This window comes from Canis lupus, chromosome 19 (assembly GCF_011100685.1).
Source record: "Canis lupus familiaris isolate Mischka breed German Shepherd chromosome 19, alternate assembly UU_Cfam_GSD_1.0, whole genome shotgun sequence".
Taxonomy (NCBI): Eukaryota; Metazoa; Chordata; class Mammalia; order Carnivora; family Canidae; genus Canis; species Canis lupus.
Genome location: NC_049240.1, coordinates 18,070,424 through 18,092,570, shown reverse-complemented (window position 1 = coordinate 18,092,570; position 22,147 = coordinate 18,070,424). Strand labels below are relative to the sequence as shown.

The 22,147-nt window shown below is 33.6% G+C and overlaps 1 protein-coding gene across 7 annotated transcripts in view; it reads left to right on the top strand.

The window, feature by feature from the left end:
* The window catches only part of SPATA5 (spermatogenesis associated 5), a 351,344-nt gene that overhangs the window by 98,415 nt on the left and 230,782 nt on the right, over positions 1 to 22,147 (top strand). For all 7 annotated transcript variants that reach the window (XR_005373957.1, XM_038564717.1, XM_038564716.1 and 4 more), the window contains exon 14: positions 18,366 to 18,492. Coding sequence is in view for 6 of the 7 variants with exons in the window: in XM_038564717.1 (XP_038420645.1) it covers positions 18,366 to 18,492 (127 nt within the window). In the remaining variant the exon portion in view is untranslated. The remainder of the gene's footprint in view (positions 1 to 18,365; positions 18,493 to 22,147) is intronic.

Here is a 22,147-nt window from a genome sequence, read left to right as displayed (position 1 = left end):
AGGAGCATGATTGTTGGAACGTGGGGTAAAAGTATGTTTAGTTTTATAAGAAACTGCCAAACTGTTTTCCAAAGTGACTGTACCATTTTCCATTCCCACCAGCAATGATTGAGAGTTCTTGTTGCTCCACATCCTTACCAGATTTGATGGTATCAGTGCTTTGGATTTTGGCCATCCCAATGGGTGTGTAGAAGTATTTCATTATTTTAATTTGCAAGTCCCTAATGACCTGAAATGTGCAGAATCATTTCATATGCTTATATATCATCTGTATATCTTTGGTGAGGTATCTAGATTTTTTGCCCATTTTTCCACCTGTCATTTTCTTATTCTTTGGGTTTTAAGAGTCCTTTTGTATTTTGAGTGATATTCTTTTATTGAATAAGTCAAATATGTTTCCTAGTCTGACTTGTCTTCTCTTTCTCTTCTCTTTCTTTAATTTGTATATTCAGATTATTGATATTGATATAAATGGCTTAAGATTTGTAAAAAACTAAATAAATAAAATAAAACTTCATATTATGTAGTAATTCATTATATCCTGTGACTTTAACTGAATGCATTTATCAGTTCTAACAGTTTTTTGGTTGACTCTTCAGGTTTTCTATATATAAAGTATCATGTCATCTGCAAATAGTGAAAGTTTTACTTCTTCCTTGCCCATTTGGATAACTTTATTTCTTTTTATTGTCTGATTACTGTGGCTGGGACTTCTAGTACTATGTTAAATAACAGTGGTGAGAGTGGACATCCCTGTCTTGTTCCTGACTGTAGAGGAAAAGCTCTTAGTTTTTCTTGGGAATTAACTGTGGTGCTCGCTTCAGCAGCACATACACTAAAATTAGAATTAGCTGTGGGGTTTTCATATGTGGCCTTTATTATGTTGAGATATGTTTCCTCTAAACCTACTTTGTTGAGAGTTTTCCTTATGAATGGTTGTTGTACTTTGTCAAATGCTTTTTTTGCATCTATTGAAATGATCATATGATTCTTATCCTTTCTTTTATTAATGTGGTATATCACATTGATTGATTAACAAATAGTAAACCACTGTTGCAACCCAAGAATGAATCCCACTTGATTGTGGTGAATGATTTTTTTAATGTATTGTCGGGTTTGGTTTGCTAGTATCTTATTGAGAATTTCTGTTTCTGTTTTCTTCAGGGATATTGGCCTGTAGTTCTCTTTTGTTGTGGTGTCTTTACCTGGTTTTGGTATCAGGATAATGCTATACACTAATAATAAAGCAGCAGAAAGAGAAATTAAGGAATCCCATTTACAATTGTACCAAAAATAATAAGATACCTAGGATTAAACAAATCCAAAGAAGTGAAAGACCTATACTCTGAAAACTATAAAACACTGATGAGAGAAATTGAAGATGTCACACACAAAAAAAGGACATTTCATGCTCATGGGCTGACAACAAATATTTTGAAAACATGTATACTACTGAAAGCATCTACACATTTAATGCAACCCTATCAAAATACTACCAGCATTTTTCACAGAGCTAGAACAGATAATCTTAAAATTTATATGGAACCACAAAAGACCCTGAATAGCCAAAGCAACCTTGAAAAAGAAAAGCAAAATCGGAGGCGTCACAATTCCAGACTTCAAGTTATATTACAAAGCTGTTAGTAATTGAAGCAATATGGTACTAGCATAAAAATAGATATATAGATTCAATAGAACGGAATAGAAAACCTAGAAATGAACCTACAGCTATTTGGTTAATCAATCTTCTAGGTGCCTGGGTGGCTCAGTTTGTTAAGCCTCTGCCTTCAGCTCAGATGATGATCTCAGGGTCCTGGGATCAAGCCCTACATGGGGCTCCTTGCTTAGCGAGGAGCCTGCTGCTCCCACTCCTTCTGCCTGCACTCTCCCTGCTTGTGCTCTCTCTCTCTGTCAAATAAATAAAATCTTTAAAAAAATTAATCTTCAACAAAGAAGGGAAAAAGTATCCAGTGGGTAAAAGACCACTTCTTTAACAAATGATATTGGGAAAACTGGACAGCAACATGCAGAAGAATGAAACTGGACTACTAAATAAAATGAATTAAGTACCTAAATATGGGATCTGAAATCATAGAACCCAGGCCATAACTTCTTTGACATTGGCTTTAGCAAATTCTTTCTAGATATATCTCCTGAGGCAAGGGAAACAAAAGCAAAAATATTTATTGGGACTTCATCCAAATAAAAAACTTCTGCACAGCAAAGGGAACAATCAATCAGCAAAACTTAAAGGCAACCTATGGAATAGGAGAAGATATCTGTGAATGACATATCTGATAAAAGGTTAATATATAAAGAACTTATTAAACCAAATGCCCTCAAGTGAATAATCCAACTAAAAATGAACAGAAGAATGAATAGATCAATGAATAGATGTTTTTCCAAAGAAGACCTACATATCATCAACAGACACATGAAAAGATGATCAACATCACTCATTATTAGGGAAATGGAAATCAAAACTGTAGTGAAATATCACCTCACACCTGTCAGAATGGCTAACAACAACACAAGAAACAACAGGTGTTGATGAAGATGTGCAGAAATGGGAACCCTCCTGCACTGTTGTTGTAAATGCAAACAAGTGCAACCACTGTGAAAAACAGTAGGAAGATTCCTCAGAAAGTTAAAAATAGAACTTCCCAATGATCCAGCAATTGTTGTACTCATTATTTACCCAAAGAATACAAAAATACTAATTCCAAAGGATACATGCACCTCAATGTTTATAGCAGCATTATCTATAATAGCCAAATTATAGAATCAGCCCAAGTGTCCATTGACTGAGTGGGTAAGGAAGAGATGGTCTATATCTATATCTATCTATCTATCTATCTATCTATCTATCTATCTATCTATCGGAATATTAGCCAAAAACTAGAATGAAATCTTGCCATTTGCAATGATATGGATGGAGCTAGAGAGTATTATTCTAAGTGTAGTAAGTTAGAGAAAGACAAATACCATATTTCTCTAATATGTGGAATTTAAGCAAAGGAGAAAAGTGGGGGCAACCCAAAAGCAGCCTCTTGACTATAGAGAACAAAGTGACAGTTCCCAGAAGTCAGTTGGGTGGAGGGATGGATTAAGTGTGTGATAGGGATTAAAGAGTGTACTTGTTTTGATGAGCACCTGGTATTATATGGCAGTGTTGAATCACTGTGTTGAATACCTGAAACTAATATGCTGTATGTTAACTGGAAGTTAAAAGCTTTAAAAAATAATAATTCATTATAATAAGTATAGAATTTTAATTTTTTGTGTCACCATTTCTATATGGCACTAAGAAATGATGCATGTTTAGAAGCATTTTCTTTGCTTCAATTATTTGACTTTCTTTTCAGAGAATTAGTGTGGGCAAACATACAATAATTTTCCTTATTATTTATTTTATTGAATTACATTCATGACAGTAGTGTGGGGATGTCCAGGAGTATGAAACAATTCTCTTTAAAAAACTGCTTTTGGCAAAGTGTAATTTGAACTGTGAAGTTAAGGATTACTTGTTTCTCTAACACTGTGTTTTAGTCAAAACTATACAGATGTAATGAGTGTTGCCTATGTTAGCTTGGAATTTTTACTGGAAGTCATGGCAAAATGGAAAAATACATACTTTTATGTCATTCTCTATGTTAACAGTTTATACAAAGCTACAGTTATGCAGAGCATATGCAGCTTACAGAGCTTAGGACAGCTGGAGAATATAACTCACTATGTATGTCTCTACTTTTATAGGATATCCTGTTAATTTAAAATAGCTTATTTATTGTTAGGTTCATGCTGAATATTGATCATACTCTGACAGCATAGTTTTAAGCTAGAAAACTCAAGGTATTTTTGACATTCATTCAATAGTTTTTGCTTTCAGTTTTTGAATTTTGGTGGTTATTTTTTAATTGGCATCGATTTAATTGTACTGAAGAGTACAATTAAGTGTTTTCCTTCAACTATAAAAACATCTTCCCCATCTCCCTCACTGTGTGCTGGTTTAAAAGATGGCTGTTTTAGACACTTCAGCCTTACTTTGGCATGTTGGTGTATTTGGTTTGCAAAACTCTGAAGTTATTTATGCTTTATGATGTTATGGAAAGAGTATAGACTCTGGAATCAAATAGGTATGTATTCAGATCCTACCTCTGCCATTTGCTAGCTGTGGAATTCTTGGGCAAATTGCTCAACCTCTCTGTCTCAGTTTTCTTATCTATAAAATGAGATTAAAAGTTGGATTTACCTCACGGTGCTGTTATTGGGATGAATAAAGTAGTACATGGGATTCACAGCACAGAGCAAGTTACATATGTGTCATTTGTTATCAACACAGTGTCTAAGAGGTAGATACTCAACGAACAGTAGGTATTTTCTATAATTATTTATGAAGGCTTTCCCTCACATCTGTGAGAGATCAGAACAGTCCATGTTCCTGAGACTGTAAGTCGGGCACAGATAAACTGCCTTGTGCAAGCAGAATATATACTGAATTTTAATAATGCTACAAGCAAATGGTTTATCAGGAACAAGGGAACTTAATTTTTTTTTTTTTTATGGAAATCCGAGATCTTGTTCTGGAGATTATTTTTAAGTCAGCCCAATAAGGTGAGCAAGGAATCTTAAGAAATCTCTGATTTTGATAGACTCTTCAAATGTTTAATTACTAAATGTTATTGTCACTTGGACAACTCTATGTATGTTGTATAGGTAGAGTTTTAAGCATGTAGAATATTGTTTACAGGAAAATGGAATATGTAGAATATGATACAATTTTGCTTTCCTCTAGATTTTTATTTCAAAATCCAGTATAACATCAGTTAGATTTCTTCAGTTTAAGTGGTATTGGAAATGACTGGTTAAAAATAATGCATTTGTGGGGCTCCTGGGTGATGCAGTTCGTTAAAGTGTCTGACTCTTGATTTTGGTTCAGGTCATGATCTCAGGGTCATGAGATCAAGCCTTGTCTTGGGCTCAGCACTGAGTCTGCTTGAATTTCTTTCTCCCTCTCCCTCAACCCCTCCTACTTGTGCTCGCTCTCTCTCTCTCTCTAAAATAAATAAATAAAACCTAAAAATATATATAATGCATTTGTTTATGCAACTTCTTTCTGAGGGAAAGAGATGTGTTTTGTAGATAAATTTATTACTATAGTGTCAACACATTTTATTTAGAATATAAAGGCAAGGCTTATGTTAAAATTTTTTTAATTGTTTAACATGCTTAATTATCAAAACAAATTATTTAAACTGGTTAAATGTTTAAAACTTTAAAATTGTTTTAAAGTAAAAAAAAAACAAATCTGCTTAACTTCCCAGCCTCTTTTGTCTTTTGTTTTCTTTGCCTATAAGAAAAGATATTAATAATTTTAGTGTTCTCATAACTTATAAGCTATATTTTTATTGTAACTTTGTACTTTTTAAACAATATTGACAAAGCTAATGTTTCATGTGATTTTATTTTTTATGGTTATAGCTTATTTAAGTATTCATATGCTTGGAATTTTTTAAAATATAAAGTTGGTTCTCCCTTAAATTTATTTTATTTTAAAGAAATATGTATAGAGGAGCCAGAACTGTAGTTATTGTTCCTGTAGTGTTATCATTCTCATGGTATTTATTTGACAAAAGTATGATTCATATGCTTTCTGAACTTTGCTATAAAAAGGGAGAAAAGAAAAATATTTTTCTATTTCTTTCTATCCCCAATTCATTTTATTTCAGATGGTTATACCCCCTTTTCATCACCCCCCCCCCCAGCTTCTTCCTAAGTATATGTAGGTTTCCCTAATGATGATGATTCATTTTAAAAGAAGTTTACGTTAGGCTTGGCAGGGTCAGGTAGAGAAAGTTAAAGCAAAATAGGACCTAGAACACTTGGATCTATTCTTGACATTTTTAATGAGTAAGGAGTTAGTTATTGGTGTGTATGCAAACAAATGGTGCCATAAAATCTACAGTTTCTATTACTAGGGGAACTGATACTTAAGACTGAGAAATATGGTGATTTGTGTATGTTTCAATAATAGATGCTGATTGCAGCGGTCATTTTACAAAGAAACCTTTTTAAAAAACCTTAACTGTAAATTTTGGTCATAGACTATTTATTACTCTAGTTAGCAACAATTTTATTGGCTTCAGCATTTGAGAATTCCGAGTACATTCTTGATCTCTTTGATTCTTTTTGATAGTTTTGGGGGATTCTCAGGTGGTTTTTTTTTTTTTTTTTTCTGATATGGCTTTTATTCTCTTATCTCTCTATGGAACTGTCTCATATGGCACTATATGTTTCTTAGGTTTTCCACTGGATTCCATATGTCTGTACACTGGTTTCATTCTTTTTTTTTTTCCTTTCTTTGTGCATCAGTTTGGATATTTTCTACTAGCCTGTTTACCAGTTCAAGAATCCTCTGTTCTCCTGTGTCTATTCTGTTAAACTTATCTTTTTTATTTTTTTATTTTATTTTTTTAAAAGATTTTACTTATTTATTCATGAGAGACACAGAGAAGGAGAGAGAGAGGCAGAGACACAGGCAGAGGGAGAAGCAGACTCCATGCACAGAGCCTGATGTGGGACTCGATCCTGGGTCTCCAGGATCAGGCCCTGGGCTGAAGGCAGCACTAAACCTCTGAGCCATCAGGGCTGCCTAAACTTATCTTTTTTAATATTTAATTTCAGCATTTATAGTTTTGGGTTCTATCTAACGTAATTGTTTTAATTTTCCTCTCAAATATTATGTGAAAGTCTGTATTGAATTCAGTACTAGCCCCGGCTAAACCTAACTTTGATAGCTATGAGATTGCTCTTATTTTTCTAGAAAAGATTCTAAATGTTCTATGTACTGCAATCATCCATGGTTATAGTTAGAGCCACTTCTTCATTACTGATAGGGTAAATGGTGTTCTTAATCTAGTTTTATTTAGTTTCATATATTCTATCCAAATTCTTGATTTAGGGACACCTGGGTGACTCAGTGGTTTAGTGCCTGCCTTCAGCCCAGGGCATGATCCTGGAGTCTCGGGATCGAGTCCCACGTCGGGCTCCCTGCATGGAGCCTGCTTCTCCCTCTGCCTGTGTCTCTGCCTCTCTGTGTGTGTGTGTGTCTCTCATGAATAAATAAAATCTTAAAAAAACAAACAAACAAATTCTTGATTTAAATTAATAGCAAATGTAATCTGTAGTTATTGAGTCAGTCTTTCAGGAACTATCCTGTGTTTTTTATTTTGGAAAAGAAAGTAAGTATGATGGTTTTTTTCTGCCTTCTAGATTCTAAATCCTTGGGGGAATAGGGGACTTCCTTCTCAAGTTTTTCATTCCATTTCCTAAAACTGTTCCTGACTTGCTAGGCAATGAATGTTTGTTGAATGAATGAGGTGAATTGAATTGAACGAATTGCTGAAATTTCTAATGAAATTATTCAACTCCTTTTTCCTCTGATCCTCCCCACATACCATACCACAGTGACTTTTGTCTAATCAGAAACAAAATTTAGTAGTTGTTTGTTTTTTTTTACTTCTCAAATGGCTCAACTAATAAATTCACATTTATAGTAATACATCTAGCAGTCTTACTAATTCATTGGAGGAAGAAGGGAGAGTGTACAAGACATAGGTAAGGATGGGTTCTCACATTATTTGAGCATAGCTCCTAGTAGGGGAAGGCAAAGAAAGCAATAGCACACATAAAATTAGAGCTGATAAAAAAAATTAGAGCTGTTATGGGCTCAGAATTTTTTCTTTTGATGTAAGTAGGCTGTTCACTAGGAGCTATTCATTATGTTACACAAACTCCTCTAGGTAGGGCACAAAAATTAGAAGAATTTTTCCATTATTAAATAGCAGTTAGGTTAACATTTTTTAGTCTATATGTTAACTCCATCCATTGCTAGGGAGTGAAACCTTCCTATGGATAAATCAAGATGACTTTTTTATTCCTTTTTTGACTCAGCAGCATTTAACACAGTTAACTTCCTCTTTCCCGAGACACTATCCTTTTACCGTTCCCAGTTTTCCTTCTCTCTCTCTGGCACCCTGCTCTCCCCTAAACTGTATTCTCTCAAAATTTATGTTGAAGCCCTAACTCCCACCTGATGGTATTTGGAAATGAGGACTTTGGGAAGTAGTTAGGTATAGGTGAGGTCATGAAAGTATGGTCCTCATGATGAATTAATGCCCTTATTAGAAGAAAACACCAGAGACCTTGCTCTCCCTTTCTCTCCCCCATGTGAGGACATATCAAGAAGGCCACCATCTGCAAGCCAGGAAGAGTGCTTTCACCAGACTCCAGCTATCCAGAGCTACAAGAAAATAAATTTCTTTTGTTTAAGCACCTTTGTATATAGTATTTTGTTATGGAGACCTGAGCTGACTAATACATACATCTTTGTAAATTCCTCTACCATTTCTTTTTTCTTTTAAAATTTTAAAAATTGTAATTCCAGTTTAGTTTATATACAGTGTTATGTGTGTTTCAGGTATATAATACGGGATTCAACTCTGCCACTTTGTTTGTTATTTATTTATCTTTCTTCACTCATAGTACACTTTCTTCTACTTACATCATTCTAGATACCATCTTTATGGCAAAGATCCATATTTTTGCCTCCCACCTCTTTCTTGTATGTCTAAACCTCTAGTTGTTTTGACACTTCAAATCTAACATTTTCCAGTGACTCAGTGGAGACGTTGGTTTAGCAGAGGAATTGATTGTATCCTCTTAATATTATTCATATATATCTACTTACTTTATCCCTGTTGCCATGATATTTGTTTACATAACTCTATATATTGGATTATAGAGAATTTGTTCTAACTGAATGGCTTCAATATAGATTAAAAATTTTTTTTTTGTATTTTTCTAAGTATACTTTTTAGAGCAGTTTTAGGTTCACAGGAAAATGAGTAGGAAGTACAGAGAGTTCCCATATACCCCTTTTCCCCTACACATATCATCTGTCTACTGTCATCATCCCACATCAGAGAGGTACATTTGTTACAGTTGATAAATTTATATTGACACATCATCACCCAAAGTCCATAGTTTACATTAGGGTTCATTCTTGGTGTAGAACATCCTATGGGTTTTGACTAACATATAATGACATGTTATCCGTCTTTGTAGCATACAGAGTAGTTTCACTGTCCTAAAAATCCTTCATACTCTGCCTGTTTGTCCCTCTCCTACCTTTAACCCCTAACAACCACTAATCCTTTTATTGTCTCCATAGTTTTACCTTATCCAGAATGTTACATAGTTAGAATTATGCAATATGTAGCCCTTTCAGATTGGCTTCTTTCACTTGGTAATAGGCATTTAGGGTCCTGCATTCTTTTCATGGCCCCTAGCTTTTTTTTTTTTTTTTTTTGATTACTATTACATTATATGGATGTACCAGTTTATTTCTCCATTCACCTACTGAAGCCCATCTTGGTGGTTTTCAGGTTTTAGCAATTTTAATAAAGCAACTATAAACATCCATGTACAGGTTTTGGTGTAAATGTAAGTTTTTGACTCATTTGGTAAATAGCAAGACTCATGATTGCTAGATGATATGGTACAAATATATTAAGTTTTTTTTTTAAAGTTTTTTTTTTAAGTTTTTTTTTTTTTTTTTTTTTTTTTTTTTATTCATGATAGGCACACAGTGAGAGAGAGAGAGGCAGAGACACAGGCAGAGGGAGAAGCAGGCTCCATGCACCGGGAGCCTGACGTGGGATTCGATCCCGGATCTCCAGGATCGCGCCCTGGGCCAAAGGCAGGCGCCAAACCGCTGTGCCACCCAGGGATCCCCAAATATATTAAGTTTTTAAAGAAACTTCCAGACTGCCTTCCAAAGGAGCTATACCATTTTGTAATCCCATCAGCAGTGAATGAGAGTTCTTGGTTTTCGATATCTTCATCGGCATTTGGTGGTGTCCGTATTTTGGGTTGTGTCTATTTTAATAGGTGTATAGTGGCATCTCATTTTCGTTTTAATTTGCAGTTCCCTAATGACATGATGTTAAGCATCTTTTCATGTTTATTGCCATCTGTGTAACTCTGGTGAAGTGTCTGTTCAGGTCTTTTGTCTACTTTTTAATTTGGCTTCTCAATCTTTTTTTAAAGAGTTCTTTTTATATTTTGGATATCAGTCCTTTATGAGACATGTCTTCTGCAAATATTTTACCCCAGATTCTGGCTTGTTTTCTCATTCCTTTGATAGTGTCTTTTGCAGAGCAGATGTTTTTAATCATGCCTTGGTGTTTTGTCTAAAAAGTCATCAACATAGCAAGATCATTTAGATTTTCTTTTCTGTTACTTTCCAGGACTTTTATAGTTTTGCATTTTGTATTTAGGTCTGTATTCCAGTTTAAGCTACTTTTTGTGAGGAGTATTAGGTCTGCGTTTAGATTCTTTTTTGCACAGGTTTGTCCAATTCTAGCAGTATTTGTTGACAAGAGTTTTTTGTTAATGCTTTTTTATTTTCTATAAAGACAGTCATTTCACCTGCAAACAAATACAGTTTTATTTATTCCTTCCCAATCTATATACCATTTCTTGCCTTTTCTTGTCTAGCTATTGCACTAGCTCAGACTTGTAGTACATATTTGAAAAATAATGATAAGAGGGAATATCTTAGCCTCATTCCTGATATTAATGGGAAAGTGTTTTTTCTCAGCGTTAAGTATGGTGTTACAGGGTTTTTTTGTAGTTTTTTTTTCTTTTTTTTCCATCAAGTTGAGGAAGTTCTCTTTATTATTAGTTAGCGGAGTCTGTATCATGACTGGGTGTTGAATATTTTTATTTTTTTTGTTGAAGTATAGTTGACATACAATGTTATATTAGCTTCAGGTGTACAGCACAGTGATTCCACAAGTTTTATACATTATGCTGTACTCACCACAAGTGTAGCTACTATCTGTCATCATACAATGTTATTGTAATACCATTGACTATATTCCCTGTTGTACCTTTCATTCCTATTACTTATTCATCCCATAACTAGAAGCTCACTCTCTTCACCCACTCTCCTTCATGCATTTCTCCTTCTGCATGACCTCCTCCTCTTTGGCAACCATCAATTTATTCTTTGTATTTTGAGATCTGCTTCTGCTTTTTATTTGTTTTATTTTTAGATTCCACACATCAATCATACGGTATTTGTCTTTCTTTGACTTGTTTAATATACCTTCTGGGGAGTCCATCCATGTTGTCACAAATGGCAGGATCTTTCTTTTTTCATGACTGCATAACATTCTGGGGTGTGTGTGTGTGTGTGTGTGTGTGTGTGTGTCACTTATGTTGCTTCCATATCTTGGCTGTTGTAAATAATGCTATAATAGACATAGAAGTGCATATATATTTTCAAATTAGTCTTCTCATTTCCTTTGGATACCTAGTAGTGGAATTACTGGAACTAGATCAAATGGTATTTCTATTTTTAATTTTTTGAGGGACCTTTATACTGTTTTTCACAGTGGCTATACCAATTTACACTCCCATCCACAGTGCACACAATGTTTCCTTTTTATCAGTATCCTCACCAATACTTGTTCTTTCTTCTGTTTTTAATTTTAGCCATTCTGAAAAGTGGAAGGTGATATCTCACCGTGGTTTTGATTTGCATTTCCCTCATGATTAGTGATGTTGAGCATCTTTTCATATTTCTGTTGGCAATCTGTATGTCTTTGGAAAAATGTCTATTTAGGTCCTCCGCTCATTTTTTTAATTGAATTATTTGTGTTTTTTTGGTGTTGAGTGTTATGAATTCTTTGTATATTTTGGATATAACCACTTATCAGCAATATCATTTGTACATATCTTAATTTCACTCAGTATCATTTGCAAATATGAACTCCCATTCAATTTCCTTTTCATGTGTTGGTAGTTTCCTTCACTGTGCAAAAGCTTTTTATTTTGATGTAATCCCAATAGTTTATTTTCACTTTTATTTCCCTTGCCTTAAGAGATATACCTAGAAAAATGTTGCTATGGCCAACATCAAAGAAATTACCACCTGTGTTTATTTTGTTTTTCTAAGAGTTTTATGGTTTTAGGTCTTACATTAAGATCTTTAATCTGTTTTTAGTTTATTTTTGTGTATAGTATAAGAAAGGGATCATTTCATTCTTTTGAATGTTGCTGTCTAGTTTTCCCAACACCATTTATTGAACAGACTGTCTTTTTCCATTGTATATGCTTGCCTCCTCAGTCATAGATCACTTGACTATATAAACATGGTTTTGTTTTGTTTTTAATTCATGAAAGAGAGAGGCAGACACAAAGGTAGAGGGAGAAGCAGGCTCCCTGCAAGGAGCTCGAGACAGGACTTGATCCCAGTACCCCAGGATCATGACCCGAACCAAAGGCAAATACTCAGCCACTCAGCCACCCAGGTACCCCTAAACATGGGTTTATTTCTGGGCTTTTTATTCTATTCTATTGGTTTATGTGTCTGTCTTTGTGCCCGTACCATGTTGTGTTGATTCCAACAGCTTTGTAGTATATCTTAAAATCTGGAATTGTGATATCTCTAGCTTCATTCTTCCTTCTTAAGGTTTCTTTGGCTATTTAGGGTTTGTGTGGTTCCACACAAATTTTAGGATTATTTGTTCTAACTCTGTGAAAAATGCTATTGGTACTTTGATAGCAATTGTATTAAATCTGTAGATTGCTTTGGGTAGTATGGACATTATAACAATATTTTTTTTTTCCAATCCATGAGTAAAATACCTTTCTATTTGTGTTGTCTTTAATTTCTTTCATCAGTGTTTTATATTTTTCAGAGTACAAGTCTTTCATCTCCTTAATTAAGTTTATTTCTAGGTATTTTATTCTTTTTGATGTAATTCTAAATGGAATTATTTCTCTTTCTACTACTTTGTTATTAGTGTATAGAAATTCAACCAATTTCTGTATATTTTGTATCCTGCAATTTTACTTGAATTCATTTATTCTAATAGTTTTTGATGAAATCTTTAGGGTTTTCTATATATAGTAACATGTCATATGCAGATAAGGACAGTTGAACTTCTTCCTTATTAATATGGATGCCTTTTATTTCTTTTTCTTGTGGATTGCTGTGGCTACGACCTTCAGTACTATATTGAATAAAAGTGGCAAGGGTGGACATCCTTGTCTTGTTCCTAATCTTAGAGGAAAACCCCTTAGTTTTTTGCTATTGAGTATGATGTTAGCTGTGGGCTTTTCATATATGGTTTTTATTATTTTGAGGTATATTCCTTCTAAACCCACTTGGTATAGAGTTTTTATTATGCACAGACTAGGTGTTGGATTTTGTTAAATGCTTTTTCTACATCTGTTGATATGATTATAGGATTTATTTTTCTTTTAGCCTGGTGATATGATAGATTACATTTATTGATATTTTGAATGTTGAACCAGTGATCTGTATGTGGGATAAATTCCACTTCATTACAGTGAACAAATTTTTTTACGCATCATTGAATTATATACATTATTATACTTTGTTGAATTCAGTTTGTTAATATTTTGTATACCTGTCTTCAATTTTCTTGTAATGCCTTTGTCTGGTTTTGGTATTAGGATAATGGTGCTCTCATAGAATGACTTAGCAAGTATTCTCTTTAATTCTATCTTCTAGTAGAAATTGTAGAGAATTGATAAATTTTTTTCCGTAAATGATTATTAGAATTTACTATAAACCCATCTGAGTCTGATGCTTTCTGTTGCTTTCTGTTTAGATTATTAATTCTTGAGTTATTTTCTTTAATTTATATAGGCCTATTCAGATTATCTGTTTTTTCTTGTGTCAGTTTTGGCAGAGTGTCATTTCATCTAGATTATCAAGTATGTGACCATAAAAGTTTTCTTGTATTATATTTCATAATTTAGTTGACTCTTGAACAATATAAGGGTTAGGGGTCTGACCCTCTGTGCAGTTAAAAATCTACATATAACATTGACTCCCCCAAAACTTAACTACTAATAGCCTACTATTGACCAAAAGCCTTACTGGTAACAGAAACAGTTGTTCAACTACATACTTTGTATGTATATTATATACTGTATTCTTACAATAATGTAGGGAAAAGATAATATTAAGAAAATTATAGGGATCCCTGGGTGGCGCAGCGGTTTAGCGCCTGCCTTTGGCCCAGGGCGTGATCCTGGAGACCCGGGATCGAATCCCATGTCGGGCTCCCGGTGCATGGAGCCTGCTTCTCCCTCTGCCTGTGTCTCTGCCTCTCTCTCTCTCTCTCTCTCTGACTATCATAAATAAATAAAAATTAAAAAAAAAAATTTAAAATAAAAAAAAAAAAGAAAATTATAAGAAAGAGAACATACATTTAAAAGTACTGTAACATATTTATCAAAAAAGAAATCTGCACATAAATGGACCTGTGCAGTTCAAACCCATATTTTAATGGGCAACTGTAAACCCATTATTAAACTTTTAAGGTCCATGGGACCTGTAGTGATTTCCCTTTTTTTCATTTCTGATATTAGTAATCTGTGTCTTCTCTTGTTTTTCTTAGTTATCCTTGCTATAAGCTTATCATTTTTATTGATCTTTTCCAAGAATGACCTCTTGCTTTTGCTGGTTTTTCTCTATTGACTTCCTGTTATCAATTTTATTTCTGCCCTAATTTTCCTATGTTTTTCTTGTATTTACTTTGGATTTAATTTGCTCTACTTTTTTTAGTTTCCTGAGGTGTAGATGCTTAGAATTATTGATTTTAAATCTTTCTTTTTTCTAATATATGCATTCAATGCTATAAATTTCTCCGTAAGCACTACTTTTATTACATTCCACAGATTTTGATTATTGTATTTTCATTTTCATTTGGTCTAAACTAATGAAACTTTTTATTTCTGTTGAGATTTCTTCTTCAATCTATGTATTATTTGAAAGTGTATTTTTTAACCTCCATGTGTTTTGTAATTTTCCAAATATCTTTCTGCTACTGATTTCTAGTTTAACTTAACTGTAGTCTGATAGCAGATGCTGTATGATTTCTGTTCTTTATGATTTGTTAAGGTAGATTTTATGGCCTCGATGTTGAGACAAATATGTATTCTGCTGTTGTTGGATGAAGTGGTATTTGAATAGCAATTATATCTAGTTGGTTGATGGTGCTGTTAAGTTCAACTGTGTTCTTACTGATTTCCTGTTTGATAGATCTATCCTTTCTGATGGAGGGGTGTTCAAATTTCCAACTATATGAATGTATTCACCTTTCTCCTTTTCTATCAATTTTTGCCTCACATATTTTAACAACCTACTTTTAGGTGATGCATATTAAAGATTGTTAATGTCCTCTTGGAGTATTGACCTCTTTATCATTATGTAATGCCTCTCTTCATTCATGATAAATTCTCTTGACCTGAAATCTGCTTTGTCTGAAATTAATATAGCTACTCCAGCTTTATTTTGATTAGCGTTAGAATTGTACATCTTTTTCCATCCCTTCTACTCTCTTTGTATTTAAAGTGGATTTTTTTTGTCAACAACATATAGTTGGATCTTGTTCTTTGATCCCCTACCACAAATGTCTTAACTGGTGTGTTTTAGACCATTGACGTTTTAAATGATTATTGATATAGTTGCATTAATACCACCATATTTGTTACTGTCTTCTATTCCTTGTTCTTTGTTACTATTTTTGTCTTTGAGTATTTTTTTTTGCCTTTTCTGATTTTAATTGAGCATTTTTTGATTACATTTTCTCTCCTTTCTTGGTATATGAAATATATATTTCCATTTTTTCTCCTCTTTTCAGTGGTTACCCTGGAATTTGCAATATACATTTACAACTAATCTGCATTCACTTTCAGATAACACTGTTCTGCTTCACAGATAATACAACTATTTTATGATAACAAAAATTTGAATTTCTCCCTTTAGTCCCTTGTATCATTTCTGTCATTCATTTTGCTTATACATATGCTATGGTCATTGAATACATTGTTATTTGTTATTACTATTATTTTTAGACAAACTATTATTTGTTAGATCAATTAAGAGTAAGAAAGTTGAAATTTTTATTTTACCTTCACTTATTCCTCTTTAGTGCTCTTTCTTTTTGTAGATTCAAGTTTCAACCTAAATCGTTTCCTTTTCCTGGAACAACTTTTTGAGATTTATTTATTTCAGAGAGAAACAGAGAGGGTACAAGTAGGGGAGGTACAGTGGGAGAGAGAATCTCCAGCACACTTCCCACTGAGTGAGGATTCCCATGTGGGGCTCAGTCTCACTACCCTGAGATCATGACCTGAGCCAAAATCAGGAGTCTGACACTTAACCAACTGAGCTACCCAGATGCCCCTCCTGGAACAACTTTTTAAAACATTTTTTGCAAAGCAGTTCCATTAACAAATTCCCTCAGGTTTTTGTTTTTTTTTTGAGAAAGTCTTTATTTCTCATTCATCTCTGAAAGATAATATCACAGAATACAGAAATTTAGGTAGGTGATTTTTCTTTCTCAGCACTTTAAATATTTCACTCTATTCTCCCTTATTGCATGGTTTCTGGGGAGCTATCTTAGGTGAACAGTTTTATTCCTTTGAATTTATTCCTTCTTTCAAGATTTGTGTGTTTGTTTGTTTTGTCTTTGTTTCTTGTAGTCTGAATATGATATGCCTGGATGTAGATTTTTGCCAGTTATCTACTTGATGTTCTCTGTGCTTCCCGGATCTGTAGTTTGGTGTCAGACATTAATTTGGGGAAATTCTCAATTATTATTGCTTCAACTGTTCTTCTATTCATACTTGTATCTCCTTCTGGTATTTCAGTTGTACATATATTACATCTTTTATAGTTTCCATAATTTTTGGAAATTCTTTTGTTTTTGTTTGTTTTTTTTTTCCTTCAGTCTTTTTTTCTCTTTGCTTTTTCATTTTGGAAGTTTTTATTAATAATTAAGCTCAGGAAGTTTTTCCTCAGCCAAGTCTAGTCTAACAAGCCCATCAAAGGTATTCTTTATTTCTGTTACAGTGTCAGATGCTTATAGCATTATGTAGGAGTCCTTAGAGCTTTTGCTAACAGTGTTTCTATCCGACAGTTAAACTCTCATGTGGAAAAGTTATATTGCGGAGGATTTTTCAAAGGTACATAATCAAATTTTTCAAAATGTTCAAAGTTTATTCTTAGAATCAGATTAGCAAATCCATGCACCTGCCAATTAGTTACTTGCAAGAATTAGTGCTAGCCAAAATAAATCTCAGGGGCTTCTTTGGTATTCCTTGGTCCCAAACTTTTTAGACATTGGGAAGGACAATTTAATTTAACAAATTGACTGTGATTTTTATAACAACCTCATGTGTGTTTGATTGATGAAAGTTAGAGGTTACTCTCCTATGTATACACTACATCAGGTTTTTGAACTTGTAATGCATGTTAAGATCTATATTCTGTTATTTAGAAATCCTAATTATCTAATTAAATATGTTACATGATGATTATACTAAGGTATACTTGCTCTGTCACTGATGACAAAGATATGAAGTGTGTACCTTCTATCCTGTTTTCCTTTTCTCCCTCTCACCCCATGCATCTGATTGAGTTTATATGTTTAATACACTTACAGTGCTATTATACTCTGTAATTGTCTACTCGGGTGTTTATTACATATTTCTCAATTCTGAATAGTTCTTAGTAAATCTCAGCTGGTGCTAATGAGAATTGTTACTTGTGGGGCCTTGATTATTTCATAGAAGGGTTTTGTTCATTAGTAAGACTTGTTGAATTTCCTTATTAATAATTAGTATTCAGTTTTGTTTTGGACTTTGGGGCAAAGAAAATGTGATTAAATTACAGTAGGTCTAGTAGTAGCTTTGTATGGGTATATTAACAAAAGGAACATAATAACTTTCTTTGCCTGTTTCTCCAGATATGGGGATTATGATCACTACCTGCCTGCTAATGTGCTTAAAATATTTATTTTTAAAAATATCAAGATATATCAGAAATATCCCATTTGTTGTGGGTAAAGAATGTAGCTTTTTTTGTTTAATATAGTCTTTAAACTTCTCCCCAATGTGAAGAATGGGTTTTTGTTTTAGTTTCTGTATTCCCAATTCCTGTCAATAAACTTGCCATATAAAATGTAAGTATTAATGAAATTATACAATTTTCTATGTATTTGATGAACTACTTTAAATAATCCTATATATTTCATTATTGGAGAGAAAATGAGCATAGTTGTCGATGGAGGAAAAGAAATTATTTGAATAATGTTAGTTTTAGGTTATGATAATTCAACAAGTAATGAATTTTGAAGCAAGCATTGTATATTTTGAAACAAACATAATTTTTCGTGTTATAGAATATACAGTCTTTTAAAAGTAATAAAGTACTTGGGGATAAAGAATTTTAAAACTATATTTTTAAAATTTAGTTCTTCAGGTGCTGGAAATGTTGCTGACCGTGTTCTGGCTCAGCTCTTAACGGAAATGGATGGCATTGAACAGTTAAAGGATGTGACAATTTTAGCAGCTACTAACCGCCCAGATAGGATAGACAAGGTAAGAAAGACAGTAGTGTGAATATTGTAAAATCAAGAACTGGGTCATTTGATTGTACTAGGTTGTTGTTTTTTTTTTTTTTTTTCCTATCAAATTGCCTTGTAGTCAGTTTTTTATTTAGAAGTTACCAGAAATCTTAAACTAAAGGAAAAGAACAAAGTAAAGCTTCTATATTTTTATTGCTTATGATTTGATATTAATGAAACTATTTTGTAACTCCTTGAATTTCCCCTCCCTTACTGTCACATCAAACTTTCAGGTAGAGAATTGAAGTTTTGAAATTCTTTGTTTATGTCATCTGACTTATTTTTGAGAAGTTTTTAACATTTTCATTCATATTAAGGTAAATTTCCGGCTATTTAATACAGGTTAGATTCAAGTTACTGTCAACAACTTTTTAGAATTCTTGGCCTAGCAGTTGCTTTAGGGTGATGAGGATAGGGGGACAATGGATTTTATCTCTCTTAGAAATAACTTAGGCTACAGCATTATACTAAGCTATGTAGTTGCAAAATTAACCCTTTCAAGCTATTGCTACCACCTAATCTCCCTGCGAGAGTTTTAATAAAGAGAATCCACTAAATTTTAAATGCCTAATTTATATGCAATGTATAATTTTTTCCCAAGGATTTAAATTAAGAGTAAAAATTTTCTCCTGTAGCATGAACCAATTTTTCTTTTTTGTTTACATTATGGCTTCATATGACCTTATGAGCTCCTCCCTCCTTCCCTGTGCACATATACACAGAGTTTCAGTTTTTAAAATCGGATTTAGAAAAAATGATCCTTTCAAAGATATGAAAGGAGTTTTCACGTGGAAAACAAGCTTTACTTTTTTTCAGTTAGGTATTTTACTATAAGATAAAGACATTTTGGTCAAATAAAAGTGAGAAAGCTTTGGACTTTAATAAATTGTTCCTTTTCTGATACAGTGTTTTATAGGAAGATAGTTATGTTCTAAGCACTTATAGAATCTGGGTCCATGCCCCAGGGGTCCAGACCCCTCTGATGTCTATGAAAAGAAACAAAGGACTGTACTTTAAGAAGTATCATGGAAAGTGCTGAAAAAGCCCCTAGAGATTACCTAATCCCACCTTTCACTTTCACAAATAAAAGTGCTAAATCCAGGAAAGAAACCTTTCTCTCCTAGTAAGAATACATTATATTTTTATGACATTTCTTCTGGTTACCCCATGGCTAATGAGCTCTGAAATGTCTTAGGTTTCCTTCTCAACAATGCCTAATCTAATAGTTGACTTCTTTGGTTTGTTGATAGAGTGTGTCCTCAATGTTAAATACATTTCTTGAAACAGGACTTTTGGATTTACAGTAAACTTCTCTGGGTTCATCTAAATCAAGCTATCTGACTCCACCTGATTGGTGCTTGTATTACTTTTCTCTTGCTGTGTTACAGATTACCTCAAATTTAGCAGTTTTATACAACACTCATTTTTTAGTATTTCTGTAGGGCATGGCACAACAGAGTTATCTGTTCCAGAGGCTCACTACAGGCTGAAAACAAGGTGTTGGCTGGACTATATTGTTGTCAGGAGCTAGTATTCCTTTTCTAAGCTCACATGATTGGGGCAGAATTTATTTCTTGTGATTATAGGCCTAAGGACTGAATTTCCTTACTGGCTGTCAACTGGGAGCTACTGTCAGCTCCTAGAGACCACCCACATGTCCTCTTCCATTTTCAAAGAAAGCAATGAGAATTGCCATCATATTTAATCCCTCTTGTGCTTTAAACTTCTATTGCCAGGAAAAGCCCAATGTCTTTTTTAGTCTTACCTAATCAACAAAGGAGTATCTCTCCACCTTCATGTCAGCTGATTCAGGACCTTAATTACATTTGCAAAAGCTCCTCACAGCAGGGCCTAAATTAGAATTTGATTTAATCACTGCGAAAAGGTGTGGGTCCATGTAGGGGACCAGAATCTTGTGACTGTACTAGAAGTCTTCCTACCACAGTACTTGTCAGGTTCTCCCTGGTCCTATCTGAATTCTGTTTCAAGTCCAAAGAATGACTTCTAACTTTCTCAGAGATCAGCTTTTTTTTTTTTTTTTAAGATTTTATTTATTTATTCCTGAGAGACACACAGAGAGAGAGAGGCAAAGACATAAAGGGAGAAGCACTCCTCACAGGGAGACCGATGTGGGATTCGGTCCCCAGATCAGGATCACGCCCTGAGCCAAAGGCAGATGCCCAACCGCTGAGCCACTCAGGCTTCCCTCTCAGAGACCAGCTTACCCTTGCCTGTCATATAATTGGCTATGAACCAGCTCCTTTGAAATGTTCTTGTTCTGTGGAATCTGCTGGTTTCTCAGATGCAGCATTTCTTTGCCTTGCCTTGTCCAGATATATCTTTCTTCAAATTATAATCTCTCTTGAAACAGAAAAGGATAAATAAATTTTAACTCCTTTTGTAAAGGATACATTTTTTCATGTTCTTTATATGTGTAACACTTTATAGGTTTGTTACTTAACAGTGGAATTATTGATTTATAATCTGTTTTGCTTACTTTTCCCCCTGTAAGACCTAAATTGAACCGTAACTGTTGTGTTTTACAGTAGATGTAATTTATGCTAGTTTTTCCAACGCCTAGTATAATAGACCTTGAGAAATTTTAAAGATAAATGTAGAGATTAGAAGTTATTCTTGGGCCATTATTAGGTTTGGGACCTTTTTTAAAGCTCAGCTTTCTAAGTCAAAATCCCCAAGATGATGGTAGAGAATTTCCATTCTAATATTTTTAGGATAGTTTAGTTGTGGATATCTTGGATCTCTTAGAGAAAATATGTAACTGGATTTTGGACAGAAGTTGTCTCCAAAGACAGGAGATTGAAGGAATGAAAGTGGTTTTCTTTTTTTCTTTTTTTTTCTTTTTTTTCTTTTTACATTTCAAAGATTTTGCATCATTTTTGTGTTTCTTGCCTGATGATAATGTTTGCCTTAGGAAGGCAGATGAAGTGTTTCATTAACACAACCCATGAGTCTTCAACATCACAGAGTTTCAGAAATTAAAGTTTAGGAAATATCTTGCTGAAATTCAAGCCATGTTTTTTTAACCCTTTATAAAATGTTATGTTGAATTCATCAGTTCTAAAAACACGTGATTGTCCAAAATAAATATTTTAAGTATCAATGTTAATTCACACTGTTAACACTTCTTGATTTATTAGCTTTTGGTTTAAGATGTTTCAGAGAGAAAAAAAAGATGTTTCAGAGAGAAGTATAAACATATGCAAATATCTATGTATATAGATATGTGTACTTCTATATATGCTTGTGTGTTTGTATGTGTATATGCATATATTTGCATTTATGCACATTCTTTGATTAATTTTTAGATATTAGAAATCCAGCTTTTTTTAACAAACTAATTTTGGATGAGCACATTTAAATTAAGATATGGAAAGTATTTGCTAATTAGATACAAAGACTTATTTTCACTAGGTCAGGGGGATCTAAAGGTTTTTAATTTAGTATTCAAATTTTTCAAAATTTATAAAGTTTAATTTGTAAAGGATAAAAGGGATGCCTAGGTGGCTCAGTGGTTAAGTTCCTGCCTTCAGCTCAAGGCCTGATCCTGGAGTCCCGGGATCGAGTCCTGCATCGGGCTCCCTATATGGAGCCTGCTTCTCTCTCTGCCT